At 41.5% G+C, this 15937-nt stretch overlaps 1 protein-coding gene across 1 annotated transcript in view; it reads right to left on the bottom strand.

Moving 5' to 3' along the window:
- Positions 1-15937, bottom strand: part of OTOL1 (otolin 1) — a 58935-nt gene that overhangs the window by 22967 nt on the left and 20031 nt on the right. Inside the window, exon 6 of the mRNA XM_061637728.1 lies at positions 13998-14876. Within this exon, the coding sequence (XP_061493712.1) occupies positions 13998-14876 (879 nt within the window). The remainder of the gene's footprint in view (positions 1-13997; positions 14877-15937) is intronic.

Below are 15937 nucleotides of genomic sequence, written 5' to 3'. Positions count from 1 at the left end.
CACGAGTGATCGCCAATGAATGAATGAATGACAAAAATGCTTGTATTAGGTGAACAAAATGGATATATTGGTGAAAATAACATACAAAAATGCATTATATGATGAGAAACTGCTTACAAAAATCTGTACATTAGTCAAAATTGCATACAGAAATGTATTTATTCAGATAAATGTGCACTAAAATGCTCAAGAATTTTAATGAGGATTTTTTGTAAAACAGAAAATCGCAAATTGCTGCAACAACGTGGAAAATCGAATATAAGATTAGAAAAATTAGAAACTGAGAGAACCAAAATTGACAGATCTTTCCATCCCTAATATAAAGCAGAATCCAATCTTCCTATGCCATTGATATCAGGATTGGAGCCATTCATTTTTTCCATTAGATTTTCTCTCTGAACTATTTCATATAAAAATAAAATCTGTCTAACATGCTGCATTGAAGTCTGTGTAGAAGGCCCAAATGTCCAATTATATTTAATTGCACTAAATGTAACAGTTCAGCATTCCTTCCCCCCCCCATCTTAAAAGCCTATTATTATTGACTTGTCCACTAATAACTCTTGTTTCCAGGAAAACTTTAAGAAAAGGATTCCTTGCTATACTTCTTTGCTCTAAAAACTTTCATCCTGAACTTTTCTCCAGGAAAAGAAAACTGTCTCTTTGCAACTTTGCCCTTGTTTTGTATATAATTGCTTTCATGAATCAAATTCTACTGAGAGCAACAGCTAAAGCCCAAAAGAAGTATTCTAAAAAGCCCTCCTTCAAGAGAATGAAATATTTGTCATTATCTCTTACCTTATGAATGTTCCTCTAATCAGGACTTCTCCCCCTGCACAGCACATCGAAAGAGTCAATCCTATTCTCCTGCAGGTCATAATCTATTTTATTTCTTCAATTATTTTCATCATAGCCAATGAGAGGATGCGGTAGGCAGAGAAGAACTGGGATTGGTGACTTCTCTAGAAAGTCAACAGTACGATGCTGAAATTGGAGTAAATGCAATCCAATGCCAACGGAAGGTCAGGAGTCTGCGGTCCAGCTGGCTCTTTGATAACTATTCTTTGGGCACTTATCTTCAGAGACAAAAAGGCTTTCCTTTATCAGCTACATTTTCAGCACCTGCTAGTACTAGAGAGTGTGTTGTTGTTGTTTAATTTGTGAAGTTCTTTCGATATATGTGTCCACCTTCATAACAATGCGGTAAAATAACCTCTATTATATAGTCATCTCACGGGGGACAGCTGAGGCTCTGAGACAGCAACTCACCCCAGGCCAGTCATGCAACCGCACATGACAAAATCTGGGACTTGAACTCACATCTCTCAGAATCAAGCTCAACAGTCTACCTGCCAAACCATACCAGTTCACAAGATGTACAAAATGAGATATCCAGCTTGTATGGTGTCCCTTGCTAGCTCCTTCTCTTCAAAGTCCAGTTACATGTTGATGAATCTAGGACAGGTGTTGGGAGCATCAGGCTCAGGGGCCCAATCTGGCCCTCTAGGTGTCTCTACTCTGCCCAGGCCATGCCTTCCACACCTCTCACCGGCCCTGCTCTGTGTCTTCCTTGAGTAATTTTACCTAAGAACATAAGAAGAGCCTGCTGGATCAGGCCAGTGGCCCATCTAGTCCAGCATCCTGTTCTCACAGTGGCCAACCAGGTGCCTGGGGGAAGCCCGCAAGCAGGACCCGAGTGCAAGAACACTCTCCCCTCCTGAGGCTTCCAGCAACTGGTTTTCAGAAGCATGCTGCCTCTGACTAGGGTGGCAGAGCACAGCCATCATGGCTAGTAGCCATTGATAGCCCTGTCCTCCATGAATTTGTCTAATCTTCTTTTAAAGCCATCCAAGCTGGTGGCCATTATTGCATCTTGTGGGAGCAAATTCCATAGTTTAACTATGCGCTGAATAAAGAAGTACTTCCTTTTGTCTGTCCTGAATCTTCCAACATTCAGATTCTTTGAATGTCCACGAGTTCTAGTATTATGAGAGAGGGAGAAGAACTTTTCTCTATGCACTTTCTCAATGCCATGCATAATTTTATACACTTCTATCATGTCTCCTCTGACCTGCCTTTTCTCTAAACTAAAAAGCCCCAAATGCTGCAACCTTTCCTCGTAAGGGAGTCGCTCCATCCCCTTGATCATTCTGGTTGCCCTCTTCTGAACCTTTTCCAACTCTATAATATCCTTTCTGAGATGAGGCGACCAGAACTGTACACACTATTCCAAATGCGGCCGCACCATAGATTTATACAACGGCATTATGATATCGGCTGTTTTATTTTCAATACCTTACCTAATTATCCCTAGCATGGAATTTGCCTTTTTCACAGCTGCCGCACACTGGGTCGACATTTTCATTGTGCTGTCCACTACAACCCCGAGGTCTCTCTCCTGGTCGGTCACCGCCAGTTCAGACCCCATGAGAGTATATGTGAAATTCAGATTTTTTGCTCCAATATGCATAATTTTACACTTGTTTATATTGAATTGCATTTGCCATTTTTCCGCCCATTCACTCAGTTTGGAGAGGTCTTTTTGGAGCTCTTCGCAATCCCTTTTTGTTTTAACAACCCTGAACAATTTAGTGTCGTCAGCAAACTCGGCCACTTCACTGCTCACTCCTAATTCTAGGTCATTAATGAACAAGTTGAAAAGTACAGGTCCCAATACCGATCCTTGAGGGACTCCACTTTCTACAGCCCTCCATTGGGAGAACTGTCCGTTTATTCCTACTCTCTGCTTTCTGCTTCTTAACCAATTCCTTATCCACAAGAGGACCTCTCCTCTTATTCCATGACTGCTAAGCTTCCTCAGAATACCTGGCAGGAATGTATCCTTCAACTGCAATGATACCGCTTCCTTCCCTGGATTGAGGATGGAGGGGCCACACCCACCATTGGCATGGAACGCCTAGAAGGTTGCTCACAAGAATGTGGTCCTCTGGCTTAAAAGGTTTCCCCACCTGGGGCAGTGAAATCTAGGAATTTCCTAGGTGCGATGGAGCACAGGTGCTTGCACATATCTGCCTCCATTATGTATTATGTGAGAATCTTATATGCACAGTATGGATGTGCACTTTCTGAGAACTGGGTGTTTCCCAAATATTTATTTTTTATTTATATACTAATTTGTTTTAATTTGGCTTTGTGATGGTCATAAAGGCCAGCCAATCACCACCTTACACAGCCAGTTTCAGCTGGAAACAGGAAGAACTGGTTACTCTTGCCAGTTTCTCTGAAGAAGATAATCAAAGTTGTATTTCTGGCTCATGTTGTGAGCTGCCTTGAGCATAAGTGGCATACAAATGAACTATGATGAAATACTAGTTCCCCTCTATTTGGCACTGGTTAGGCTTTATCTTGAGTACTCAATCCAATTCTGGACACTGCACTTTACGAGGGATGCAGACAAACTGGAACAGATTCAAATGAGGGCAACAAGGATGATCAGGGGACTGGAAACAAAGCCCTATGAGGAGAGACTGAAAGAACTGGGCATGTTTAGCCTTGAGAAGAGAAGACTGAGGGGAGACATGATAGCCCTCTTCAAGTACTTGAAAGGTTATCACACAGAGAAGGGCCAGAATCTCTTCTTGATTTTCCCAGACTGCAGGACACAGAATAATGGGCTCAAGTTACAGGAAGCCAGTTTTTGACTGAACATCAGGAGAAATGTCCTAACTGTTAGAGAGGTACGACAATGCAACCAGTTACCAAGGGAGGTACTGGAAACATTCAAGAGGCAGCTGGACAGCTACCTGTTGGGTATGCTTTAAACTGGATTGCTGCATTGAGCAAGGGGTTGGACTCAATGGCCTTATAGTCCCCTTACAACCCTACTGTGCTATGATTCTATTCTAATTTATATGCCGCATTTCCACATGGCGTGCCTAAGGTGGCTAACAGCAAAATGCACAATAAATAAACAAATCAATAAATCCCACAACAATATAACAATCAAACAACAGCAGCCAGTTAAAACAAATGGCAATAGCCAGTTCAAATACTGTTATGAAATAAATTAAAATACAGGTATAAATATAGAACATCAGAAAAGAAATCAACTCAATAGGTGAAAAGCCTATTTCAACAGAGATATGCGCATGACACATTGCATCATCATAAGAACATAAGAAGAGCCTGCTGGATCAGGCCAGTGGCCCTTCTAGTCCAGCATCCTGTTCTCACAGTGGCCAACCAGGTGCCTGGGGGTGGCAGAAAGATGTGCATGTCTGCACTCCACTACACCAAGCAAATTACTGGATTCATTCAAATCTGAGTCAGTCCTCAGTCAGCCCTATCCACTCCCAATCCATGCTGTTGAAGGGGATTAGGATGAGGCAGAGGTGTCCCTCTGTCAGCAGGGGCCCAAAGGGTGGGATACTCTACCACTATTGAGGATCTAGCTGTGTCTGCTGAAAATGTGGTAGAATGCACGCTACTGATGGCAGTGGTCCTGCCGGTGGTAGCCAGCAAAAGGCCCCAAATAGGACATTATGGGCAGAGCAGGGCCAGTGATAGATCTGCTGGATCCAGCCCGGAGCTAGCCCAGCAAAATAACAATAATAATAATGCCCACCTCCCCACCTTCTGCGCTGATCAGCATGAGCAATAAGGCTTCAGATCAGGCAGTGGGTCTGCCACTCTGTTCTGCCATGCAGCTTCCAGCCAGAGTGTGGGCTGCAATCCTGTATATATCTAGTCAGGTGGTGGACGCATTGAGTTCAGTGGGACTTACTCCCAGGGAACCATGTGCAAGACAGCACCCTTCTGCTGCAACCATGTGTTCACTTACCTGAGAGTAAACCCCAATGAACATGTAGGATTCAGTGCTAGCCGAAGACATTATGCTGCATGAAGCGGAACCAAAATCGTGCCCACCCAACTAAATCGTGCCCACTGAAAATCATGATGCAGCAATCAGGCAATAATTCCTATATTCTTCTATTCCTGCCCACCCACCTACACACACACACATGCACACATACACACACGTACATCATGGGGCTACCTAGAGAGCAGGTCATTTCACCCTGGTACATGGCAGGGCCTGAGTTCCTCATTGGAATTATTTCTGTGTGTTTAATGGAGTTTTTCAGTTTTAGATAACTTTTATTTTACACTGAATTTTAATGAACATAAGAACATAAGAAGAGCCTGCTGGATCAGGCCAGTGGCCCATCTAGTCCAGCATCCTGTTCTCACAGCGGCCAACCAGGTGCCTGGGGGAAGCCCGCAAGCAGGACCCGAGTGCAAGAACACTCTCCCCTCCTGAGGCTTCTGGCAACTGGTTTTCAGAAGCATGCTGCCTCTGACTAGGGTGGCAGAGCACAGCCATCATGGCTAGTAGCCATTGATAGCCCTGTCCTCCATGAATTTGTCTAATCTTCTTTTAAAGCCGTCCAAGCTGGTGGCCATTACTGCATCTTGTGGGAGCAAATTCCATAGTTTAACTATGCGCTGAGTAAAGAAGTACTTCCTTTTGTCTGTCCTGAATCTTCCAACATTCAGCTTCTTTGAATGTCCACGAGTTCTAGTATTATGAGAGAGGGAGAATAACTTTTCTCTATCCACTTTCTCAGTGCCATGCATAATTTTATACACTTCTATCATGTCTCCTCTGACCCGCCTTTTCTCTAAACTAAAAAGCCCCAAATGCTGCAACCTTTCCTCGTAAGGGAGTCGCTCCATCCCCTTGATCATTCTGGTTGCCCTCTTCTGAACCTTTTCCAACTCTATAATATCCTTTTTGAGATGAGGCGACCAGAACTGTACACAGTATTCCAAATGCGGCTGCACCATAGATTTATACAACGGCATTATGATATCGGCTGTTTTATTTTCAATACCTTTCCTAATTATCCCTAGCATGGAATTTGCCTTTTTCACAGCTGCCGCACACTGGGTCGACATTTTCATTGTGCTGTCCACTACAACCCCGAGGTCTCTCTCCTGGTCGGTCACCGCCAGTTCAGACCCCATGAGCGTATATGTGAAATTCAGATGTTTTGCCCCAATATGCATAATTTTACACTTGTTTATATTGAATTGCATTTGCCATTTTTCCGCCCATTCACTCAGTTTGGAGAGGTCTTTTTGGAGCTCTTCACAATCCCTTTTTAACAACCCTGAACAATTTAGTGTCATCAGCAAACTTGGCCAATGGTTGCCTTTGTTCCCTGGGAAGAGGGGTTGATTCACTCTAGCACCTGTACTTGTGTGAGAGGAATAGAGGGTCACTTAACAACTCTTAGCATCCTTAATAAACAACAGCTCCCAGAATTCTTTGGGGGAAGCCATCCATGACTGTTTAAAGTGGTATGATACTGCTTTAAATATATGGTGCAGAATAATGGGGCCAGAATGTGAGTGAAAGCAGAGAGACTCCAGAGTTCAGCCGTCTTAAGGTTTCAATTCAGATACTGTTCCAACTCTTTTGATGCCATCTCTGTCTTGTGTTCTTGCACTCAGGTCCTGCTTGCGGGCTTCCTCCAGGCACCTGGTTGGCAACTGTGAGAACAGGATGCTGGACTAGATGGGCCACTGGCCTGATCCAGCAGGCTCTTCTTATGTTCTTATGTTGTTTGTTGTTGTTTGTTTGTTTGTTGATTTTCTGATCCCATCATGTACATTTCTGCTTTTGACGTAGAAGCAACTTCAAAGGTCGAGCCACATTTAGCTTCCCCTCTAGAGGAAGCACTTGCCTTATTTTTTTCTTCAATTACAACTGGAAAGCTTCCAGAGAAGAATAGCTATAGAAATACACTTTCATCAATTTTCTCTCATCAGCTGAAGCAGAAGCAAAACTGGTTGTCCATTCCAGTGTATATGCCGGGGTGTAGATGTACAATAATGTCACTGTAGCTACATTTCAAGCTATGTATATATTTGCTGGTGTAGTAAGTTTTAGGACTAGGCTATTCATCATCACAGCTTCATAGGCTATATGACTTGTCAGAAATATGTATGGGATTGATGACCTTCCATCAACACCCAGTTAGAACCTCCTGACCCAAGCCTCTTAAGGTCAAGATTTAGGGGAAAGACATACAAAGTGAAAGTCAAGCAGATTCCAGGCAGTGTGGGTTTGTGGTCCAAAAAGACTAGATGGCACAACGAGAGCAGTACTCTCGATGGAGAAATGGAAAGAAGCAACACATAGGCTAAAATCTATTTATACGTTTTTTTATTTAACATATTTATAAACTGCTTAGTTTTTTAAAATATCTTAAGTGGTGTGCAGCTTAAAATCAGGACACACTATCATGAAAACAACAGTCCAACATAAACCCGATAAAACACTGGTATAGAAGCACATTCAGGGGGCTGTTTGGTTTTATGAAGATTTTATTGCTTTATTCTGAATGGTTTATTTTATGTATGCCACTTAGAAGTACAGATGATTAGGCTGTATACAAATGCCTTAAACAAACAAACAAATAAAAACATGAATTTGGGGAATTCATATGGATAAAAACAGGACCCGAAATTAGGGGTCAAGGAAAACCCAAGCAAAACTATAGGTCTTTACAAGACATCTGAAGCAACTGATGGTTGCTGCTTCACATATGGCAGAGGAAAGGGCATTCCAGAGTACAGGGGCAAAAGCAGAAAATGTTTGTTTTTGTGTCCCTGACCTACAATATTCTATAGGATGTAGTATCATGAGTATAAATTCCCCAGATGATCTAATTCCACCACCCTTTTTCTAGCTTTCTCTGTAGTGGCCCTTAAGCTGTGGAAATCCCTCCCCTCCAAGGTGTGTCTGGCAACTTCATTGTACAGTTTTAGGCGAATACTGAAGATGTGCTTTTGAACCTGACACCTATATTTCTAACACCCACCCTATTTTGTGATTTTAGATTGTTCTTTAATTGTTTATAATGCTGTAATTTAAATTTTTGTAACCTGTCCCTAGAACTTGGGTGAAGGGGGGCTAATCAGGCCTGATGCCAGCTGGCAGCCAGTTTGGGCACTGGCCAAGGGCCCCTGCAGGGTATGACCAGATGGCGGTGTGGATTGAGGAGTGGGGGCTCCATTCCCCAGGCAACACCACAGGTGCGCAAGTGGCGCAAGCTTAAATATTCCCGGTTGTGCACCTTTTGCATCATTGCATGCCTGCCATCACCCAAGATGACAGCAGGGGTGGCAACACATCAGGGCGCATGCCTGCCATCACTCTTGGGTGATGGCAGACATGTGCGCTGATGCAGCAACACCAGAGGTAGTGCAACCAGGTGTATTAAAGTGTGCACACGTGGGGCGCAGCGGTCTGTTGCCCAGGACCCAGGTAGTCTGGCACCAGCCCTACAGGTAATAAATGTTAATGATAATGTTTATAATAAGTGATCCTACAGGTCTGATCCTACAGTAGGGGTGGAACGTATCAACATTACAATACTTGGCATGAGCGAATTAAAATGGACAGGAATGGGACATTTTCAATCAGGGAACTACAAAATGTTTTATGCAGGAAATTATGAATTAAGAAGAAATTGGGTTGCTTTAATAGTGAGAAGTGATGTAGTAAAAGCAATTAGAAGCTATAACACAAGGTCTGAGCAAGTGATTTCAATGAGATTTAACAGGAAACCTATCAACATAACCATCATACAAGTCTATGCTCCAACGGCAAACACAGAAGAAGAGGAAATGGAGAAATTTTATGCAGAAGGACAGGAAGAAATTCATCACACACCAAAATAGGATGTTCTGATAATCATGGGGGACTGGAATGCAAACGTAGGGAACAGAGAAGAACTAGAAATTGGAGAAAGACTTACTGAATTCTGTGAAGCCAATAATTTGTTTCTTGCAAACACATTTTTGAGCAACCAAAAAGACGACCGTACACGTGGACATCACCAAATGGTCAATATAGGAATCAAATTGATTATATAATTGGTAGCAGAAGATGGAGAAGTTTCATACTTTCTGCAAAAACAAGACCTGTAGCAGACTGCAATATAAATCACGAACTGGTAATATCCAAAATCAGAGTAAAGCTAAAGAAGAAGCAATCATCATGCCAAAATACAATTTAAATAACATCCCAGAAGAATATAAAGGTCAAATAAGGAACAGATTTGAGGCTTTAAACTTAGCTGATAGAGAACCAGAAGAACTATGGACTGAAGTCAGTGACATTAGCAGGAAAGAATGCAAAAAGACAATATCTCTAATTGAAAAGAGAGAAAGACCTCAGTGGATGACTGACGGAACTCTTAAAATGATTAGAGTGAAGGAAAGCAAAAGCAAAAGAAGATAGAAACACGGTTATAACCATAAATGCAATAATACAGCGACTAATACGTAGGGACACAGAAAACTATTACAATAGTTATTGCATAGAAATAGAAGATGATAATAAAAAAGGTAAGACAAGAGATGTATTCCAAAAGATTAGAGATATTACAGGGAAATTTAAACCAAGAGTAGGGATGTTGAACAATCAACAGGGGAAACACATTGACTAACCGAGATAAAATAAAAGGAAGATGGAAGCAATACACTGAAGAATTATATAAAAGAGATGCAAAGATGACAGATTCATTCATGGAGGAGCAATATGATGAAGAACCAGGAATTTTAGAATGTGAGTTGAAAGCTGCTCTTAAAATACTTGGAAGAAACAAATCAACATGAAAAGATGGCATGCCAATAGAGTTGCTACAAGTTACTGAAAATGAATCTGTCCAAATTTTGACAAAAATTTGTCAACAAATATGGAAAATAAAACAACGGCCCACAGACTGGAAGCATTCAATACACATCCCAATTACGAAGAAAGGGGATCCCAGGGAATGCAGTAATTATCGAATTATTGCCTTAATATCCCATGCAAGTAAAGTGCTCAAGATTCTACAACAAAGGCTCTTACCATATATGGAGTAAGAAATGCCAGATGTCCAAGCTGGATTTAGAAAGGGAAGAGGCACCAGAGATCATATTGCAAACATACTTTGGATAATGTAATGGACCAAGGAATTTCAAAAGAAAATCACCCTGTGCTTTATAGATTACAGCAAAGCCTTTGATTGTGTAGATCATGAAAAACTATGGAATGCAGTAAAAGAAATAGGGGTGCAACAGTATCTGATTGTTCTGATGTGCGACTTATACTCTGGGGAAGAGGCTACTGTAAGGACAGAATATGGAGAAACCGATTGGTTCCCAAAGGTTGTGAGACAGGGGTGTATTTTATCACCCTATTTGTTTAATCTATATGCAGAACATATCATATGGAAAGCGGAATTGGACCAAGATGAAGGAGCTGTGAAAATTGGAAGGAGAAATATAATTTAAGATATGCAGATGATACCATCCTACTAGCAGAAACCAGTAATTATTTGAAGTGAATGCTCATGAAAGTTAAAGAGGAAAGCACAAAAGCAGGACTACAGCTGAATGTCAAGAAGACTAAAGTCATGACAACAGAAAATTTATATAATTTCAAAGTTGATAATGAGGACATTGAACTTTTGCGGATAAGAGAAAAATCAACTCATTTAAAATGTGGCATCGGAAGAGAGCTTTGCGCATACCATGCACTGCAAAAAAGACAAATAATTGGGTGTTAGAAAAAATTAAACCAGAACTATCACTAGAAGCTAAAATGATGAAACTGAGGTTATCATACTTTGGACACATCATGAGAAGACATTATTCACTAGAAAATACAATAATACTGGGGAAAACAGAAGGGAGTAGAAAAAGAGGAAGACCAAACAAGAGATGGATTGATTCCATAAAGAAAGCCACAGACCTGAACTTACAAGGTCTGAACAGGGCAGTTTACAACAGGTGTTATTGGAAGTCACTGATTCATAAGGTCGCCATAAGTTGCAATCGACTTGAAAGCACATAACACACACACAGAGATCTAATACAGGGGCAGGTGAGTTGTTGAGGACTTTTTATATTAACAAATCATGTATATGTTTGCTTATTTGTTTTTAAAACTTCACATTCATTGTCAGGACTACCAGAAAGTGAGCATGCCCTGCAAATGGCTAAATATCCTAAACACTGAAGCAAATGAACAACTTTTAGGACAAAGACAAGGCTCATTGTGCCACAATGAACTGCTAGTGATGCACAGATGAGAATTTCTTTTTGATGTCTATCGAGTTTAAAATTTTTCTAATTATACTCTGTTGTAAGTAGCAATAAACAGTATGATACCAATAAAGTGCACATTGCCTTTCATTTATTGTTTACAATGATAAATCTGCTGCATTAATAGCTTTGCATCCAAAAATTGGAAAGAAAATGAAATATAAGAACAGGCACAACAATTGCAATGTTATTACAAAAGGGTAATTTGAACTTGCAGTTTGTAAGGAAATTGCTTGCTTGAGTTCAATCGACTCCTAATTATAATGCACACTTTGAATCAAAAAGTTTAAATGTTTCTTATGCATCAGCAAAGTTACCCACCACTTTTAAGCACAACATCAGGATTTCATTCCTCATTCATTCTTTGGCCCACATTATTTTTGTAAACAAGATAGTTTATTTGAATTACTTTACATTGTAAGTATCTAAAAGGGAGCAGCAATAATTATGTCCAGCACTGGAAAGCTATGAAGTGCAACATGTTTTATATGGAAGATCCATCTGCTGATATATTTCTTTTGGTTAGATTAGTTTGGATGTTTTCTTTTCCCTTTTTTCATTTAAATATGTTATTAAATAGGAAAGTGCAGGGTGATGTCACATTTATCTATTTTTTTAGAATGGCTTAGTTTGGCTGCAATACTCAAAATTATTCTGCCTCCATGATTCTGAATTAAAGCTACCCGAAGACTGCTAAAGGGACCAGTGCTTTTGGCTTTGGGGTGTTGTTTATTAAAGATGTTATTGGGATTTGTTGATCTTTTATTCTTCTTTTTTTGCATTTTATCAATTCAGTTTGTGTTTTGTGATCCACTTTGGGGGCTTTTTTGGCTGACAGGCAGCATAGAAATAAAGTCTTAACTGCCTTGCTGACACTGTGCACTGTAGGAGGAAATCCTATTACTACAATGAATCATCTCTTTATCCAGCTATTTAGCATCAGGGTGAATGAACAATCTGGGGCCCTTGGGCTGCATGCAGCCTAATATGAAAAGCAGTCGGCAAGCAATCAGTTCAGATCTCTGACAAGAGAAATTTGTCCCTCCCATGGCAGCCTGCTGGGTGAGGGCGGGGGGAAGAGAGTGGGGAGGATGGGTGGCCCTGCCCAGTTTTGGCTCTTGCCCCACCCACTACTGATTTGGGCCCCACCCAAGACTGCTGTGGTGAAGATTAGTGCAGCATGACCAAGAACTGAACCATGCATTAGACAACAACAAAGTAAACTCAAGATTCAAAGCCTGAAGCAGTCCAAACTCATAATTCCAATTTATTATTTTTAAGCTGTCAGCATACACACAAAAAGTAAATCATTTTGCACAAAGGTACAACAGAGAAGCTGCAGTTCTGCTAAAAGGAACAAGGTCATAACACTTCCCTATAAGAAAGAGATCAATTACCTAAAAAGGTGAGGGGAATACTTGAGACTGTTCCTTTCACCCTCAGTGACTATCACAAAAAGGAACAATGACAGAGAAATACCTCCAGGTAGGACTATGGAGCAACAACAACAAAAAACACAGAACATTTCCGGTATGAAAAGTTATGAGTTTCAGCAGGAAGTTATAGGATATGCACTGAATGGAAATGAAGCAAGATGACCACCCCAAAACCTTTGCAGGTACAAATTGTATTGAAAGTGGCATTGTGTATGATCACCCCCTCATGAACACAAATCATCATGAATGTGCAGTATAAAGGATGTCTGGAGGAGTCCTGAATGTACTCAAGCACAACAGAAGGTGAATCATCCAAAGGATGGTTAGGCTCCTCCCTTGAATCTGGTCGCCACAACCCCCTTCATTCTTGCAATTTACATAATGAAAATACAGACAAATTCAATGTAGCACAAAGGCAATTGTTCTGTCATGCAAGGATTGACAGAATGATCTCCCTCTATCCTCCCTGCCCCCCGCACACCTTTAAATCTGTTCTGGGAGTCTCCCCAATCCTCCAGTGCAGATTTCTGCTAGAGCAAAAAATTAGTTGAATACAGCCCAAAAATATACACAGAGAGTTAGCTGTTTCAGTATTACTTATAATTCAGAATATATTCTTAAATGGAGTTCAAAACACCTGTAGGGCATGATCCAGCCAGTAGATAAGCAATTTTACACAGCCTGTTTTCCTGGAAGCAAGTTCCACTGTGTTTAATGAGTCTTATTCCCCACAGGATTGCAGTCTTGCAGTGCAGTCCTGTGCATATGTGTCCAGATGTATGCCACATTGCATTCAGAGGGGTTTACTCCCAAGCGAATGTGTAGAGCTGGGATTGCCAACAGTTCTGGGGCCAGTGGGCACATTTCAAATTTTGAGAAATGATGGCTGGCCCAAGACCACTTACTGGACTTCATGGGTGAGCGTGGATTTGTACCTGGGTCTCCCAGCTCGAATCCAAGCTACTAACCACTATACCACACTTATCCTCATTCATGAACTACTGCTCCAGAAACCACAATAAAGGTAGAATGAACAAGAAGCCATTGTCAAAGCAAGCGTGAAGGAGTTTAGTCTGAAAATCAGTTTTTAGTGAACACTCTAATCAATCATCATGAAAGCTAGAAACCTAATATAAAGTATCATGATTTTATTACAGATCTCCCAGTTTTAGTCCTCTAGAAAATTCTGCACTTACTAATCTAATGATAACATTGTAAGAACTGGCCACTGCTGTTCCATAGCTTAATACTTTAGCAATAAATCTGAAATTGTGAAATAGAAGAAAATGTGAAAATATTTGGTGCAACATAAATTACAGTGTGCTCTAAGACACAAAGCAGGCAATTTGCTGGTTGAAATAACAGAGCTTGTGTCAGACCTTGATATGTGTTGGATACTTATTCCCAACCTGAATGACAATAATGTTTTGTTTTATTAGTCAGGGTATAACAGATACCCTGAAAATACAGAATCAGTGGTGTCATCAGCCACCAGGCCGTTCTGAGAGGCATTCAAAATCTGAAGCCAAATTTCATCGTCTTCAGAGAGATGAACCAGCATTGATCCAGACACCTGGCAAATGCTTTGTGGAGGCTGCCTTATGCTAGACACCTGTAGAACTCTTTCACCATTGTGGAAGAGCGCAGCCCTCAGCGATTTGCTTGAAATGCTCAGGTGATAACTGAAAGAATAGATGCCTCCAGTGTTGGCAGTAAATATGCCTGAATCAGGATGATAGGCTTCATTTTCATTCAGGAAAACCTTCTCAAATCTCACTGGGGATCCTGGCAATGGAAAGCTTCTCCTTTTCTGAAGGCCAGCTGAAAAGGCTATGGGTTCAACCTCTCTGCAGTCCCCTTTCTGACCCTTTTCTCCTTTTCGGCCTGTGAGGCCCTGTTTCCCTGGGGCACCGACTTCCCCCTGCATTCCTGCATCTCCTTTTAAACCAAGAGCCCCTTGAGGTCCTGGGGGTCCTTCTGGGCCTCTCTCCCCCATCATACCTGCTATGCCTCTTCCTCCTTTCTCTCCAGGATCGCCTTTCAGTCCAGTGTCACCTTTTAGTCCTGGTTCTCCATATTCCCCTTTGTCTCCCTTTAATCCCTGAAGTCCTATGGGCCCAGGGCTCCCAACCTCACCTTTGTCACCTCTTGGACAAGAAGAATTAGTAGACCCACCATGTTCTTCTGGCTGACCATGGGACACTGGCCCACCTACATCAGCCATGGTTCTGGAATCCCCCCTTTCTGCCGTTATCTCTTGGCCGACATCTATCAAAAAGCGCCGTTCTCCTCTCCTTCTAGCAAGCCTTGGCACATCTAGGAAGAAGAAGAAGCACATCTTTCTTTGTTACTGCAAAAACTGAAGGAAACATCCTAGTCAAACATAAAGTAAAATAAAGCTAAATTCAAGGATGAAGAGTAACATGCTTACGCACCAAACGAAACATGACGGGAACCACTGAAGGTTCTCATTTGTGTTGCAGTTTCTCATCAGTAAGCATGAGGTTATTGGGGAGGGACCACAGCTGAGTGGAAGAGCAGATGCTTTGTATATTTGTATATTATTTTGTTGAAAATGTTTTGCAATTGTTTGCTCTTGTTATAAGTTATTTCAATTGTTGTGGGGGGGTTGTTGTAAGTTGCTTTGAGTTCTACTGTTGAAAAAAAGTGACTAACAAATGCCAGTAATAAATATTAATAAATAAATATATAGAAGGTCCTCAGTTCAATCCCTTGCACCACTAGTTAAAAGAATGCTGGGAAAGGCCCTGGGTGAAGACCCTGGGAAGCCATTGCCATTCAAGAGTAGAGAGTTCTGGGCTTGATGGACAAATGGTCTTAGCTGGTATAAGGCAGCTTCCTGTGTTGGGAAGTTGTCTTATACTGAGTCAGACCATTGGTATTGGCTACACTGACTGGCTCTCTGCCATTTCAGGGAGGAATCTTTCCCAGCCCTACCTAGAGATGCCGGGAATTGAACCTCAGGCCTTCTCCATGCAAAGCAGACACTCCACCACTGAGCTATGGCCCTTCCCCACAGTAGGGTATGAAATGGAGTGCAAAATCTCCCAGTTGTGTTGGTCTTGTACTTGCAGCCTGATGCAGTAAAGCACATTCAGTCACTGAGTACTAACAGTGGGGGGAAAAGAACGTAACAGCCATTGGAGAAGAGGAGCAGCTAGAAATCTGTCTAAGTTCAGGCAGCTTCGGCAGCATGTTCCTTTAAGATCCACAACTATTCTATATTTGCTGTAGAGTTAGCTTCTGAAAGAGAGGAGCACAAAACTGGGAACCTGCCCCAGATGTAGGTATGACTAATTATGGCACTGGCCCAATGCAAATACCCCTTTTCTGGCCTTCACTTGAACCACATTATT

Source organism: Rhineura floridana, chromosome 7 (genome assembly GCF_030035675.1).
Source record: "Rhineura floridana isolate rRhiFlo1 chromosome 7, rRhiFlo1.hap2, whole genome shotgun sequence".
Classification (NCBI taxonomy): Eukaryota; Metazoa; Chordata; class Lepidosauria; order Squamata; family Rhineuridae; genus Rhineura; species Rhineura floridana.
This window is presented reverse-complemented; position numbering and strand designations above follow the sequence as displayed.